This window comes from Cydia splendana, chromosome 14 (genome assembly GCF_910591565.1).
Source record: "Cydia splendana chromosome 14, ilCydSple1.2, whole genome shotgun sequence".
Classification (NCBI taxonomy): domain Eukaryota; kingdom Metazoa; phylum Arthropoda; class Insecta; order Lepidoptera; family Tortricidae; genus Cydia; species Cydia splendana.
The window spans coordinates 9,447,454-9,465,167 of NC_085973.1; the positions used below are offsets into that span (position 1 = coordinate 9,447,454).

At 38.4% G+C, this 17,714-nt stretch overlaps 1 protein-coding gene across 1 annotated transcript in view; it reads left to right on the top strand.

Annotated features, from left to right (window-relative positions):
- The window catches only part of LOC134796794 (uncharacterized protein CG43867), a 437,477-nt gene that overhangs the window by 100,157 nt on the left and 319,606 nt on the right, over positions 1-17,714 (top strand). The window contains exons 3-4 of the mRNA XM_063769015.1: positions 1,043-1,380; positions 10,929-11,082. Of these exons, the coding sequence (XP_063625085.1) occupies positions 1,229-1,380; positions 10,929-11,082 (306 nt within the window). The 5' untranslated portion in view covers positions 1,043-1,228. The remainder of the gene's footprint in view (positions 1-1,042; positions 1,381-10,928; positions 11,083-17,714) is intronic.

Here is a 17,714-nt window from a genome sequence, read left to right on the forward strand (position 1 = left end):
TTATTTTCATGAGAGAACATAATAAATAACCAAAGTCCGCTACCTAATTATTGAGTCTGTGGTACACCAGTACAATCTATTATAACGTTTCTTCGCAACATCCGGTAATCTGAGGCGTGAACAAATTTCGTCCGGCAATACATCAGAATAGCGACAACGAAAATAGTTTTATAGGACGATATAACGACCATGATTTAAATACATTTTTATTCCCTTGGTTTGTAGAAAATGAATCTGCATGTAGATTGATATAAATGAACGTAGGTAGAAGCGTCGTGTTCGTTCGTTCGATCTGAGAAAAGATATCTTCTTTAATCATAATGTACCTATTCTCTAAAGGGACATTGTTGAATATTACAATGTATTTTTAATCTGTTACACGTTCTTACATTTCGTAATGGATTGTCGAGATCTTGTATAAATTTTATGTTATTGCTTTTGAAAATTATTGGTTAGCGTACTCATTTTTGTTAATGCGAAACCAAATAGGTACCTCTAATATATGCAAACTGATTATCAGATAGAGCTCGGGGAATGTTTAAGATAGAATCTACTCTGTTTTCGATTTTGTATACAGAAATAAGGAAAATAATAACCAAAGCAATAAGCATACATATGTATTACTATTTTTAAAGGCCTAAGGGCCGATACAGACGGACTGCAACCCGACTGCAATTTGTATGGGAACTGCACGCCAATTGCAACGTCGACGGCGTGCAGTTCCCATACAAGTTGCCGTCCGTCTGTATCGGCCCTTAGTATTGATGCATTACTAAGATAGGAGTATTCGTTTAAGTATAAGTTTATGACATGAAATATTAAGTATAAAACCAACCCATATCAAGAAAATACATTTATTTACAATTTTACCGTCCTATCGACAACATTAAACCGCTCTGGCCAGTTTAGTCTGCCGACAAATATATTAACCGCAATTCATAATACCCGTGTCGACATGTTTGACGCTCTCAAAGGCTAATTGCCTCACCTTTGACTAATTCCTCACCTCGCCACACGTCAACTAATCTTCTTTCTTTTTCAGCGTTCTAAATACGGCGCAAAGGCACATTAAGCTGTGAAAATCAAGATGGCCGCGATTGCGCGCCAAATCCTGCGTAAGCGTCAGATGGCGCTTCCGCGTCCGTTCCGTTCGAAATAGTCATTAGTGTTTTGACAGTGGTGGTGTAGTGTTGTGATGCTCGTGATGTGATATAGTGTTGTGTGTAGAATGTCTGAGGAACGGTCGCGGCGGCTGTCGCAGCTGTTCGACCCGCTGGCGCGGTTCACGGACCACAGCGGCGCAGGGCACTCGGCCAGCATGCCGAACAGCCCGAGGTTGATGCCGCGGAGGTCGAGGGATCCGCCGCCGTCGCCGCCTAGGTGAGTTGTGCAATTTGCATTCAGTATAGCAATTACTTAGGACCTTCCTTAGAAAATAAGGTTCTCCCATTTTTTCCTACAATGAAACCTAGCTACATTGATACACATAGTTTTGAAATCCTTAAAGCCGTTTTCGAACCCCCGTTTAAAAATATTACCTTTGTAAACTGAACTGATAGCAATATATATTTTTAATTTTAGTAATTGAGGCACTTAAATAAAATATAGCTAGGAAGAGGAGCTAGAAACAAGTAACTTTAATTCTTAAAAAACAATAAGATTCGTAAATTGTGCTATAACGAGTTCTAATTACAATGTAATTAAATGCAATGCAGTATCAGGTTTAGAATGAATTAAACAGTTGTTTTCTGCCTAGTCAATGACCAAATTGCGTATGTAGTCAAGAAGCGTCTAAAGCTCTTCTTTCTTTAAACACTTTAAAATTCAATAACATACTACTTAAAATATTTGTCAACTAAGACCAGTTTTACTAACAAGTTAATTTATCAAATGAGCTTCGTAAAGTGACGGCTTTCAACTTTGCCATTTTATTTGACAATTTGCCATTTGATTTTGAACCGTGATCGACTTATGTAAAGTTGCTTTTTGTTTGCATGTTTTTTAAATCAATTAAACTAAGTGAATGCAGTTGCAGTCATTAATTAAGTTCGTCTTAGAAGTCAATTGATTTTGGTGCGATCGTTCGCAGTTCACAGAGGTCGAGTTTTGCATAATGTTAAGCACAATGCATTAACCTTTAGGTGGCATTTTGTTTGGCATGAACATTATTAATATGTACTTCCATTAATTTTATGTATAGGTAAACATACGATGGCTGGTAATTTATTTAAATTATCGATTGCTTGACGACCACTGCATGTCCATCTGCCTATATAGCTTAGGCACAATTGTGTCGTGTGGCGACACGAGCTCAGACACTGACGGTCCGATTCGAACTTTAAGATATGTCAAATATTACGTCTAGATACGATATGGATTAGATGTGTCATTGTCAAAAGTGATGTTTCATCAAACAAAAACGTCACTTTTGCCACTACATCTAATCCATATCGTATCCAGACGTAATATTTGACGTATCTTAAAGTTCGAATCGGGCCGTGAGTTTCTTGCAATCATGGCCAGTTCGGTCCATTTCGTAGGAGGGCTTCCCACGCTCTTCCGATACTCTGCTGTCGTTCAAGAACCTTTCCGCCCCTGCAGTCGTATGCCAAGAAAATGTAATATATTTATATTGTTGGCTATACTATTGACCCCGACTATAATTGATTACTTCATCAGGGATGTTGCGAATATTCGCATCCGCATCCGCATCCGCGGAACATCCGCATAAAATCGATGCGGAGCATCCGCATGATGCGGATGTCGACCAAGTCGGTAACAGGAACGTATTAGCGGCGGCGCCGGCGGCGTAAGTGCTAGGTAATTTCGTCATTATATATAACGAAATCGTCTAGATCCCGAAAAGTCGGCCAAGTTACTGTTTATTAAATAAAACGCACCTATATTCTTGCTCAAATACTAAATGCTTCGTTTTTTTTAATAAAAAATGTAATATTTGACGTTTTTTAAGTACCAAATCTTGACATTCGTATCCGCATCCGCATCCGCGGATGTGAGGCTTTAAATATCCGCATCCGCATCCGCGGATGTCAAAAATCTGCATCCGCAACATCCCTGCTTCATAGGTAGTCGGTAATCATAAGTGATTTACTAAACTCTGTTGATCTGTGTGGGCGAATGCAAAGTTGAAATCGCGTTTAATCCGTAATGGATTAGGTAAGTACGTGTTGAAATATGAAATGACACTTTGTAGGTACATCCACTTTTTAAACGGTTTAAAAAAAACCGGACAAGTACGAATCGGACTTGCCCACCCAGGGTTCCGTACTTTTTAGTATTTGTTGTTATAGCGGCAACAGAAATACATCATCTGTGAAAATTTCAACTATCACGCGAGGTTCATGAGATACAGCCTGGTGACAGACAGACAGACGGACAGTGGAGTCTTAGTAATAGGCTCCCGTTTTTACCCTTTGGGTACGGAACCCTAATAAAGAGGTTTTCAATCCGTTGGTCTCTTATACATAATTATATGTTAATATGTAGTTAGGTACCTATTTTTTTCTTTTAAAAAACTCAATTCATCTATTTTATTTGAAAACTCTTTATTTTGAATGGGACATACGTACATGAATGTTCCTACGATCCGATTTGATGATAGGATTCTGGAGAAATAGACGTAACTTTAAATAGTATAGCCACGCCTATTGTAATTTGCTTATTTTTGTAGTAACTAGTCTAGTTAGGACATTATTAACTTTTTTTTAAGTCTGTTCTTTTTTTATAAAGTTTATTTGCGAAGAAATATGACACTTGGTGCCGAATGAAGTTCGTGTCCACATATTTTTGAATATAATGTAACTAATGTAACAACTACACGCAATACTTTTGTGGTCAAGTGTTATACTAGAAGGAGTGGCCACGGCGTCAAGCCTCGGTACAGTTAGCTTCAAAAGTAGCGGATCTGACTACGCGTCAAAATTACTACTACTACTACTACTATTTTCTAATAGTTTTACACAAAAATAGGTACCTAAATATGTACTAAATATGTAATTATCACTACCTAACACCTACAAAAAAAATTTTCGCTGAAACAAAAGTAATGAGTATTAAACAATTATATGTCTACAACAGTTGCATTTTTATACGTAAAACTTTAAATAAGAAAATACACACGAACTTGTCATTTAAAAGTAGAAGAAATGTTCCGAACCCCTGTACTCGCCATAGCCGCCGCGCTAGTTTTCTTATCTTACCGAAGATTCGTACTAACTACGGCAAATCAATGATTACTTTTGAGGGTGCGCGCATGTATAACAACCTACCCTCACATATTAAACATATCGACGCGTTTAACTCGTTTAAAAAGGAACTTGCTAAACATGTCATTGCAGACAGACCTATAATATAAAACGAGTTGAACGTGTTAGTTAATTTATGTTTTACAGATAATCCTAATAAAATTAAATATGTACTTGTCTTATTTTTGTTATGTTGCGACGACGAAAATAGATGTAAATATGTATTTTTAAATATGTTCTCATGTCAGTGATGTATTGTCTTTATGAGAATAAATGTCTTTAAACCTTACTTATATTTATCTCTATACGTTATAGGTATATGTTGTACGATTAAATTATCACGAATACTTTCGAACGCGACTGTAGCGTCTAGTTTGAGACTTTTGAGAGCGATATCTCTATATTTTGAAAAGTATTCCAGGGTGGCCGATACTTTTGGTGCGTTATTTTATCCGCTACCATAGATGCTGACTGTACGGCCACGGCCGTTGCGCCGATGAGAACGTTCTCGTTTCTGAGAATTCCTATCCGAAGAAATTTCCGGCAAATTTCCAGCTTTCTCGAGAACGTTCTCTTATTAGCATAAATAAGTTACTTAAAATCTTAATTTTTTTAAATCATATTTACTTTCGTTAAGTTTATACCTTTTGCCTCAAATAACTTGTTTGGGCAATTTAGTGTTGTTTTACTCCTTGTTTTTTTATCAATTAGTATTATTTTTTATATTGCTATGAATGGCGCCAAGTATCTCCTACACTAAGCGATTAAACAAAAGAATTCGTCGCTTTTGCGACGAAGGGGCTCTCAGAGTACATTTCCGAGAAATTTCTGTGAAAGTTTCCGATAGATTTCTCTGTTCTCGGGAAATTTTCGAGAACGGCACATCGCTAGCCGAGGACGCACGTTCAATGCCCGGCTAGAACATACTGACTCAACCTACTTATTGCGTTTCTACTTATGTTAATTCAATAATTAAAGTAATGATCGCCATTATGCTAGTAGGTAGGTGCAATGCTTTTGTGTTTTCGTGTGTTATTATTTCATTCTAAGTAAGTTTATGTATGTTGCGGGAATAAAATTAAATAAATATACCTAAGTTTAAAGGTTAGCTCTGTACACGAGAACAGAGTTACAAAGTAAAAGTAATCCTATTTACGGTAGCATAAAAATATGCTTTGCTGTGGCGCATTGCAACCTATACTAGAGTCACAGAGCGACGTCATTATTTACGGACTTTACATATAGGTACAGTATAGTTTGTCTTCATATTTACTGCATCACTGCTCTCAAGAACAATGGAATTTTCAAACTTAGTGATTCGTTTTTTGCTCTTGAGTGTATAAGCTAGGCTACCGAAGGTGTTACCACAGCTGAAATACGTTTTGTTTATTTCCACGTACTAATATTCCATGGAACCAATAGAATTAACACAAAATAGTACTTTGACATATTGGATAGATAGAATACCAGTAGTATTCTTAAGATATTCAAAAAACCTTGAATTATGTGTTATGGATTCCAGAGACCTTTATGTGTCATGGATATCAGGGATATCTAGCATACCTACTAGGGACCTTTAACATTATATGTTTAAAATTTTCCCAGTAGGTGTCTAAAACTTCCACACATTATTTTCCTGCGTCAACAAAACCGAACGATACCTGACGTACCGTGATTTATATTATGCATTAGTTTCGCTGTTCGAAATTAATAAAGCCTCATTTGACGTTATCCAATAAAAGCCCAGGCTTATGGTTCGTTCAGTGTCATTTACCCTAGTCCTTATTATCATGCTGTTAAAGTCTAATTTCTGTCTGAATGTATCAATTTATATCTACTTAACTATGATTACTATGACTATAGTAGGGAAAGTTGTGCATTTAAATTAATGAACTGCAAGGATTTATTGCATCCATTTTTGAACAGAGATTATCGTTGCATGTTTTACGACTTTCCAGTTTTAGGGCGGCCGCAGATGCGATGGTTTATATTCATTTTCGTATGCAAGATTTAGTGGTCGCCGGGATTTACTTGAGTCGGGACTTTTCTAGTTTTATGACGTAATCTTACGCCTGGGAAATGGAGATTTTTGTTAAATCTGGCTTTTAAATTATCCTTTTTAATGAAATCGCTGGGTTTATATTATTTGGTGTATTTTTAGTGTTTTTTTTTATTATGTTATTATATTTTATTTTGCTAGCTTTTGTCCAGAAAGGCGAAATCCTTATAAAAGTCACTGTTTTCATCTCTCGAAGTCTAAAATTACCAGTCGTGCAGATTGAGCATCTACCATGTAAAGTGTGATGGCGCTGTTTTGATGTTGAAGTAGTTTAAATGACCTTAGTTAAATGTTTTATTAATATATCTCAGAGTTCATAACACTATAAGCAAAATATTCCTATCACGTTTGCTATTTTACCACCATATATTTAAGATTAATAACCATGTAGGAATTGCTTACTCCTCCTGTACTCACTCCAATACTCCTGTGCCGAGCCTACAGCACACCACTTTTAAATACCTATGCAGCTCATCAGAAGCCTATAACCTCTAAGCTGTTAGTAAATACATTAGGACTAAAACTTTATCACTCATTGGTAACTTACAGCTTAGAAGTTTTAATTTGTTTATTGTTTATTGTGTATTGCATTTCCATGTGCTTACATAAAGGTGTTACAATAATTACTAGTACAGTGACATAGACCCTGTAAGGGCACAGCAATTTTTAAGGGGCCCACTGATTAACAGTCCGCCGGACGGTATCGGCCTGTCAGTGAGAACAAAATTTTGACAGTTCCGAACAACTGACAGGCCGATACCGTCCGGCGGACTGTTAATCAGTGGGCCCCTTTATTCTAAAATAACAACGAATATAATAACTAATTCTAGGCATGTCAAACAAATTAAATTAAAATAGTTAATAACAAACAATGTTCATTTGTTTTGAACACAAGGATTTGTGCTTCAAAAAGTATCTGAATCGCAGCATGGTCTCCAACTTAGATATGAGCGCCGATAGGCATTTAGCCGGCGGCGGCGCGCCGGTCAAAACCGGTCGGCGGCGGCGGCGAATCGGCGGCGTTGCCTTGAAACACCTTTGATTAATGAAAAACGAATTCAAACCAAAATTTTACCCGTTAACATGTTTTTGCTGTAAGGAAGTTATAAAATAAGTGCATTTTTCAATTTCAAGCAAAATTTATTCAATAAAGGTACGAAAAAAGTTTTATAAAGTATGAACAGTATCGCGCGGCATCAGAGGCGGTCTTAATCTTGGCGAGGCCCTGGCCGGAAGATCTTTGCGAGGCCCTTATCTTTTGTGCTTAGTAAAAAGTAGCGGATTGACTGTATCAGGGAAACGTCTGGTCGACAGTCCAAAGAGCCGAAGTGAGGAAAATCAAGCTCCGTCATTAACCAATTACGACCCAAAAAACAGATTTATGTCAAAAAGTGAGGTCCAGGGCCGAGCTCCACCTAACACCGAAGACCTGTTTCCGACGCCTTCCCATGCGAGGCCAGAAGCTGCAGGTAATGCCAAGTGTGAGCTTGGCTGACGGCCGAATGCCCGGAGCGCCGATTACGGCGCGTCTCTGTGCGAGGCCGAAGGCCAAGCTGCAAGAGAGCAGAGCTTGGAATTGAACTATAGGTCCAGTGTAAGCAAGTCCGAAGGCCGATAAAGACCGAGGCCATAGTGTTAAAGACCTGGAGCTTTCCTGCAGGTGCATTGGTGCGAGGTTAAAGGCCGTGCTGCAGTGAAGCTAAGATCGGAGAAGATCTAATGACCAAGCATTTATTTTAAAAGTGAGGCCGAAAGTTAGGCTCCAAACAGGGCCGAAAACTTGGAGGTTCAGATAGCGTTTTACTTCTATGCGAGCGATGCGAGGCCAAAGATTGGGCTGCGAGAAAGCAAAGCTTGAAATTTGAACAATGGCCAAACTTATATGAGACCAGATTCCGTTTCCGAGGCCCTTCCGTGATTCCGTGCGAAGCCAACGGCCGGACCTTTGGGCGTGAAAACACTTAATATCTGAAATTAACCCCTTTTAAAGACATTCAATCCATGCTTGCAATGATTAAATTCGCGGTGAATGACGGATGAGCACGCAGAGAAGATGGCCGATGGGGTCGAAAAGTGCTCGAGTGGAGACCACGGACTAGCAAGCGCAGCGTAGGACGTCCACCCACAAGATGGACAGACGACCGTATTAATGTCGCCGGAAGACGCTGGATGCGGGTCGCTTCCAACCGGTACGTATGGAGGTCCAAGGGGGAGGCCTATGTTCAGCAGTGGACGTCTTATAGCCGAGATGATGACGGATGAGCTAGCCAGCTGGCAAAATTAGTCATTTCGTTGCCCTAACAGTACTAGCGCGGTTACCAAACAGAAAAGTTTGAATTTACCATCAATATTTTTTAATTATATGGACCTATAATTATTTATTTATTTATTTAGTTATTTATTATACAATAAGTTACAACTTACAATACCTTTTGAATGTCTATAAGCTATTCAGACTGGCGCTGTTAAAGATCTAAACTAAATAAAATATATATTTCTGATTCTGAAAGTAGTACTATCTAACAAGGTCACGCCGATGCCACGCCGATAGCGCAGCGTCGGCGGCGGCGGCGCGAAAATTTTGTCGGCGGCGGCGGCGCGCCGGCGCGGCGCTCATATCTACTCCAACTCGACTATCGAAGTATCTTACAACAAATCTTTCAGTATTTTTATTCAGCCTCTAGAAGAGCCTTATCATGACCGCTAGAGTTAGACCAAGAAAAATCTGCAGCGATTTTAAGAGCCCACGCAGTGCAAGTGTTATTTATACGTCATAATGTCATAGAAGTTTGACGTTTAAAATGACACTTGTACTGCTTGTGCTATCAAAATCTCTGCAGACTTTTTTTGGTTTAACTCTAGAAGATCATTCCTCCTCCTCCTTAAGTAGTTTCCTCACTGCTGAGGATCGTGGCTTCAACGGAAACGTTGTAATAGGCTTCTCCATTTATTGCGGTCTTCAGCTTGATGGAGTTCCTGTGACATCGGCATCTGCAGTTCTTTGGAGACCTGGTCTGACCATCGTGTGGGACTGGGTCCTCTTGGTCGCCTTATCACGATCGCTAAATATGTATATCTGCATGCGTCTGTGAAGCACGTTGGTCCGCATAATTTGCGTACATTAATTCGTTTCCATTGCGCCCGTTGTTACGATGCAAATTGTACACATTTGTATTTGAATTGTTGATCTGGTTTTCGGTTCGCTGCAGATTTTATTCGGCGCGTTAAATATCTACGTCTGGTATTATGCAACGGGTTTGTTTTATCAATATTATTTACGAAAACAATTCAAATATATTATGAGTGTTTACCTTTGATATGCGCAAATATGAAAATACGATTAACGCACTTTATCCTGGCCTAGTCGGTAATGGGCCTGGATTCGAATCGTGTTGAGAGCATTTGAGTGACGTGTGATGTTCCATTGTAGATAATTGTTTATTATTTTATAAATATTTCCATACCATACAAATAAAATCAACATTATTTCGACCAAAAGGAACATAAATAGTTTTGAACTTGAAAGAGCATCGTAGTCTTGAAGAACTTAAAAAAGTGCCAAAGGATTCACTGAATTTTATACATATCTTTGTCATTACTCATTAGACGTACATAGTTATGTTAAACCATATCTTGAATGTACGAGTATTCCTGTCCTGTGAATTGAATTGAGCTCCTCAGAAACCTAATAACACCCAATGAAAATCTAAACATAACTTTTTAAATCTTTATTTTCATTGTAACTGACATGGGCACTGTAGCAAAAATATTGGTTAAATTTCTTTGATGTTTCTATTCATAGAACGAAAACTGACGCGTAAAAGAATGTAAGTATAAATAGTTTTTGGCTCGTATTGACGTCTCGAAGGTGTAAGTCATCCACTTCCGGTTCAGCTTTGACATGTGGTTGACACGAACGTCACCGTTGAAATGAAATGAAAATAACTGCAAAGAAAACCCACACAATATAAATAGATTGTGCAGAAATGACAAAACTTTCATATGCATATTGTGGAAAGCTATGGATATGGATCAATTCTATATTGTCCCGTTAAGGGGCTCACAGATTACCAGTTCGCCGGACGATATCAGCCTGTCAGTTAATCGCAAAAGGTGACAGTTCCGTATAACTGACAGGCTTCGTCCGGCGATCTGGTAATCTGTGGGCCCCTTTAGATTTCGTTGTATTTTTTCGACATATTGTTCGTATTATATGTACGACCGTCTTAGTCCCAGTTGTAGCTAAATATTCAAGTGATAAAATGGGGTTTGCTGATTGTACCTACCTATTGGAACCAAGAAATGGGAAGGTATAAGTTATTTAATGCAAAACCTTTTAGTTCTACTTATTTTTTGCGGATAGTTTTACGCGGTTTGATAAATTAATAACTCAGTCCTAAAGTTTCGCATTCATGAAATATTCAAATAAAATAAAAATTCATATTAAGAATTTATTATATGAGTATTTTGCACCTTTTAACATGCTAGGTAGAATGTCGCTGTCGCTACTGTGGAGTAGCAAGTATGATTTCAATTTAAAGCCATGACACAGCGGTATTTACCAAATATTTGATGTCTTACATAAACCCGTTTGTTTGTTCTAGACCCGCGGGTCAGTCCCGTGTGGACCCGCTCGATTTCGAGCTGGGCACCGAGCTGGGGTCCGTGAACTGGCAGGAGCGATGTCTGGAACTGCAGCTGGAGCTCCACCGCAGCCGGCACCAGGCCACCAGGGTGCACCACATGCTCAGCGAAAAGGTGAGTGGTTTTTTTAATAGCCTATATTGTTTAGGGGAGGCCTTTCTTCCGCCACTCATCACGGTTTGGCGCATGTTCCCGCTACAAAATGGTCGTCCCGCCATGTCATTGCCTCTGCCCCAGCTAACCTGCATGCGGTGTCCATTCTGTCTGTAGCCAATTAGGCCCACCAATACGGGTGCATTTGCCAGACGATAAGATGTAAAATTTCATATCAATCGGAAGACTTCTATTGCTATATAAAGCCACGTTACGCCAATCGCTTCTATAGTTAAGTACAAAGTTTAAAATGTTCTGCAGTTCGCATGTAACATCTTTACAATTTTTTTTTTTTTAACATGGCTAACACTGTTTGGCCGCGCCTGGGGCCAGTTGCAGTTTGTGGTATGAGCGGGATCAGTGTCGCGGCCTGAAGGGCCAAGTGCCAAGTATGAAAGGAGCGAGAAAGAGACAGAAGGAGGAAGAAGATGATAGAAAAGAACAGAGGAGTGTAGTTTACAGTACAGTACAATTAGCATGAAAACATGACGCTATACAATCTTAGTATTTTATAATATTCTATGAGGAGATGCTTTTTTATATAAAAATATTTCCCTAACCTAGGGCAGATGATCCGGTGTGGCATTGACGGGTCTGCGTTTATTTTCCCAATGAGGGCGCGTGGTGAAATATGTAGATGGCTTTCTTTTGCCAATTTTGAGGGAACTCGAACGCTGCTTGGCCAGGGCCTTTCTAATTTCAAGCTGTTTGATTTGAGCCAGCGTTATCTCGTCATCAGGATCTAACAAGACATGCCTCGGCCTACGTACACGCTTCCTGGGGGGAACCTCAGGGGTGTACACCGAGGTACACCTTTTATATACCATGGGCTTTAGTGTTACACCGTGGTTTGTTATTATAAAAAAACTCATTATACTCGGTAGTAAGTAATTTTTTAACCTATTTTGTAGGTCAAATGAAAGTTTGCTTTCGTTTGCTTCCTGAAAGTTAAGAATAATGGAGCTCAATGTCAGGTTGCAATTTACAGTGGCCTAACCGACCATGACCTAGGTACCTACTTTTGGCTAGGATCAAAATAGTCGCTCACCTTTCACCAATGTCTCAACTTACGAATATAGAAAAGACAAAATGGAACCTTTTTATCTCTGTGTGACCGTCATTGAATGAATTCCTTGCAATAATTACGTCATATTACGAAGAGGAAACAGCTATGCTAATCCCTATCTATTGTTACATACCTTCTTATCTCGAAATTGTAAAGAACAAATGGGAACACAGTGACGCCATTACTGCTAACAATGCTTGGGGATATTTTAGGTATTCGTAATCTCTTTCTTTTCATCATGTGAATTAGAATTATCAATTCGTATCATAGTTTATGGCATGTATGACTAATGATGTAAAAAAATACACAATTCTTTTAAAACTGTTCATTGGTGGCATTAAATAGATACTAAATATTTGTATTATGCTATGCAATAAATTATTCACATGGATATCTACAGAAAGTATCAAGTAAGTATGCGGATACCTCTAAAAGTATCAATCAGTAGGTAAAAGGTAACTTCTTGATGGGCATCACGTTCGATTTTATGCATCCATGGTCAATTTATACTATTGAATACGGGGTATTTACCTCTACCATGCATATTTGTTTTAATGAATATTCGTCATCGTCGGGAACTCATTATAACAACTACCTATACATGGTAAGTTCCCCGCATCAATGTTATTTATGGTGTCATAATTGCTTTTAAGCAACTTTTAATCAGCAGACAGATAATAAGTAACTCGTCAAATTGTGTTTTATTGTCTTCAGATATTTATAATACAACGAATAGTATACAGAGTGCCCAAAAAATAAGTGCATTCCCGTTGCCAGCGAGGTTTTGACGAAAAAAAATTTGGCTGTTTCATAGCATTGGCTGGTCCATTTTCTATGGGAGGGTAAATTTTTTTTTCGCGATTTCGGGGTTAGTCTTATAGTAAAAGTTGCTCAGTATAATCCCAAAACCTCCCTGGCAACGGGAATGCACTTATTTTTTGGCCACCTATATTTTATACTGCAGACAGTGCAGACATATTATATTGATGCAATACATCGCATATATGTACTATATTTTCATATTTCCACTTACCTATTGACACTTATGCATGACCAATTATCATCAAAGGCGCCGCACAACTCGTAAATTACTTTAATTATTAAATATAGCTTGGTTTATAAACAGGTTAATTAGAAATTGCGTACGTAATATTATGGCCGTCGCGACGCTTTGATCTCTGTAGTCATTTCGTAGTCAGATTAGTTACGAGTTCGGTTGCTTTATAAGTAGAACCTAAACTAATAACTATTTAATTGAGTGTGAAATGGAAGCGCAATTTTTATCGCCTAAGGCACTACTTAAGCGCAACGATTTTAGTGCTATAATGTGACATGTCATTAGCTTGATACTCCTAGTTGGAGCCTAAATATTTGTTAACTTTACTGACCTACGTATTAGGAATTGTGTTTAAAAAAATAATGATGATGATATTCTGATCATTAAGTATATCTGTGTGTATGTCGCACATCTTGGAAATTTCCCAATTCGGTTACCCAATTGTGGTACATGAATTACATGATGTAAACTTCAACTTCCCTTGTTCGTCAAATGATAATGTTTTTGTTTAAGAAGAATATTATATTACTAACTCCAAGTTATGAAAACGCTGAAAACAGGTTACTTTGTTTAAACTACATAAACTGCTGCATTTTAATTGCTTTCGAGTTTATGTGCTGTAACTGCTCTTTTTATATTAAGCGATCAAAAAGCGCCTGCAAATTCACGCGCCCCGTCACAAATTAGACTTGAAAACCGTTGTAGAAATAATCGATTTGAAAGTGGAAACTCGTAATTAAGCAGAGGGAATTTCCTGTAACGTCTTTCAGGACCATTTATAAAGTTTTAACGATTGTCAACAGCGGGCGACTCTGGATTTGCATACAATTGGCTCCTTGGAGTCTATTCACCAAGCATTTTCCTCTATACTGTAAGCTAGTTCCAGTATAACTTGATCTAAAGCTTCGTAACAATTACGCGTGACCATAGGTCATATTTAAACTGGCTATGAGATTGGCAGTCTTTGCGATTGACGACTTTGGCTGTAGGGCCAATATTGTAATTGTAATCTTAATGCGAAATAGCAGTTTGGAATGTAATTTTGATTAATTTGAGTCGTTGAAATGTAATAAGTTACTTTATTGAGTTAGGTGTTATTTCATTATATTTGAAGGAGGTAAAACTTTAACGTGTTTCATTGAGCGGCTATAAGACGAACTTGTTTTAATATATACATTCGGACCTCTAAGTATATAAATTATATTGATTATGTTCACTTTAACTGTTTTCTTTGCCTTTCGCCGTTGAATTTCATCTTGCAATATGCTAACTATATATATCTAAGCTTAACATAGACCCAGGTGTAACATTTATAGCTATTCCTTAAACACGTGTAGTTATTGATCCTTCACAACAATAAATCTTGTCATATCGGTCCATCAGGGAATTAGAACCGCGTAATATGGATACAGATAAAAATATTAGCAGTAGTCGGCAACTATTAGGGGGATTGATTTATATGGACCGTGTCCGGCCTGACGCATTACTCTATCGAGATTACATGTAGAGTATGCAAGGGCAGAGGCCGTATTAAAATGATAAAAATATTAGCAGTAGTCGGCAACTATTAGGGCGATTGATTTATTTTATTTTATTTTATTTTAAAATTTAAGTCAGGCAACAAGGCCCATATTATAAATACCTTACCGACTAACATACATATATATTTTATTTATTTTATTTTAAAATTTAAGTCAGGCAACAAGGCCCATATTATATGGGCCGTGTCCGGCCTGACGCATTACTCTATCGAGATTACATGTAGAGTATGTAAGGGCAGAGGCGGTCCGTATTAAAATGATAAAAATATTAGCAGTAGTCGGCAACTATTAGGGCGATTGATTTATATGGGCCGTGTCCGGCCTGACGCATTACTCTATCGAGATTACACGCAGAGTACGCGAGGGCAAGAGGCGGTCCGTATTAAAAAACCGGACAAGTGCGAGTCGGACTCGCCCACCGAGGGTTCCGTACTTTTTAGTATTTGTTGTTATAGCGGCAACAGAAATAAATCATCTGTGAAAATTTCAACTGCCTAGCTATCACGGTTCATGAGATACAGCCTGGTGACAGACGGACGGACGGACAGCGGAGTCTTAGTAATAGGGTCCCGTTTTTACCCTTTGGGGACGGAACCCTAAAAAAGGTGAAAATATTAGCAGCAGTCGGCAACTATTAGGGCGATTGATTTATATGGACCGTGTCCGGCCTGACGCATAAACTCTATTCTATCGAGATTACACGTCTCTACGTGAATATAATACCTGTTGTGAATATGATCTGTATTAAAAGTGTCATTTATTCAACAAAAAATGTCACTTGTGACACTGACAGATCAAATTAATACCTTAACCTTTTATTACAGTCAGAATATGCCTGGTATTCACCTTTGTACATATTCATTATATGCATCGCCGCAATCAATGTTAAATGTTTTGCGTAATAAAGTGTTGTGCTTTTAAATCTGCGTGGAAATTTTATTCAAAAGCTTCTGTTGCTGTGTACTCTGCACGCCACGTGCGCAACCTGCAGTAGTACAATTTGTACACGTTCCGCCGGGGCGCTGCAGTGCGCTCGGGGGGCCTGGAAACTTGAATACTGAATCTTATACAAATTAAATTGAATATCTTTACTTTCAGGCTACTAAGAGCTCATATGTGTATATACCTTAACTAGGATACATATTATACAAATGGCCCTTATGGCTGCGATGGAATATGTCACTCCGCGGTGTCATGGCAACACCGCACCGCCGGTTCAGACACTGTTCGACCTTCCCTAGGGCTTAATTGTTTTGAGTATTAAATATGTGGTGTTGGATATTTTCTCGTAACGCATATTGAATACGACGAGCATGTCTTTAAAATGATTTACAAGGCTACGACGGTTTAAGTAGCTCTATTCCAGCATTTTTAGGGTTCCGTACCCAAAGGGTAAAACGGGACCCTATTACTAAGACTTCGCTGTCCGTCCGTCCGTCCGTCCGTCCGTCTGTCACCAGGCTGTATCTCACGAACCGTGATAGCTAGACAGTTGAAATTTTCACAGATGATGTATTTCTGTTGCCGCTATAACAACAAATACTAAAAACAGAATAAAATAAAGATTTAAATGGGGCTCCCATACAACAAACGTGATTTTTGACCAAAGTTAAGCAACCTCGGGAGTGGTCAGTATTTGGATGGGTGACCGTTTTTTTTTTGCTTTTTTTTTGTTTTTTTTTTTGCATTATGGTACGGAACCCTTCGTGCGCGAGTCCGACTCGCACTTGCCCGGTTTTTTAATTTCTACACTGTCGTCGTCTTGTTGCGATTGCTTCATAGCATTTAAGAGGATAGGGGACGATCGATTCTCCATACAAACGTAGTTCTCATTTTCCTCCCTGGATATTGACATTATGGAAAATATTTCACATCACCTATTCGGAAAAGGGCTTTTTCTTCCCTGCTAGGAGGGATCAAAGTGGCACTTTTCTTCCCTGCTAGGAGGGATCAAAGTAACACTTTTCTGTTCTAGCACACTATTTTTACATTTTTTTGCACATTATTTTTTTAGCTTAAATAATCTGTTTAAGCAACAGATTGTGTGAACACTAAGATTTTTTTTATTTTCCTCATAGTTGATGTGAAAAGCAGTATGTGTCACACGGTATCAAAATTATTTCATCTTGGGCGTTAACACTTGAATCCCTCATTACACTTCATTCAGGATTCAATGTACGCCCTTGACGGAAATATATCATTTTGATCCCTTGTAACACAAACTACTATTACAGTATTACACTATTTGATGTAATTTAATCAGGAAATTCCACGTTGGTTACTATCGAAAACTTCTCATAGTTTTGTACAAAAATCGAAATCTGAAAAATCATAATGAAAGTATATTTTGTTTCCTGGAAAATTTTCCAGAAATTATAATTTCCGCAACTTACCTACACATCTGTACTAGTCATAGGTACTCGTAGTAGATAAAACAGACGTTTCTGTAAAGGGCTAAGTCTGTAAAACAACTATCTCAGATATAAGAAGTCGCACCGCATGTGCGTTATGGCGCCGGATTTAATTCCGAGAGATATTATTCACGGGCCCAGTTTTTGTTCGCGCCGGTTTTGATAGATGGCTGATCTGCATTTCATTGCGGTGTTTTGAGGGTTCCGTCTTCTAGTTTTGTTAAATGTTATGTTTAGTTTTATAGTTGCCCAATATCACACTTGACTGGATGTCGCTGCATGTTTGGTTTAAGCTCCATGGATTGAACGCCTCGTAAGACCCAAGCCAATTTTTGCGCTTTTGAATTTTGAACTTTCTTTTATTTCTATAAGAGTTCATAACTCGAATTTAATTTGTACTTGTACAAGCACGCGGGGACTTACGAGGTTCAGAAAAAACGAGGAACCGTAAACTGCAGAAAACTCATAACGGAGACAAATATTCCGTCACTGATTTTCTAGACTACTTAACAGTTCAT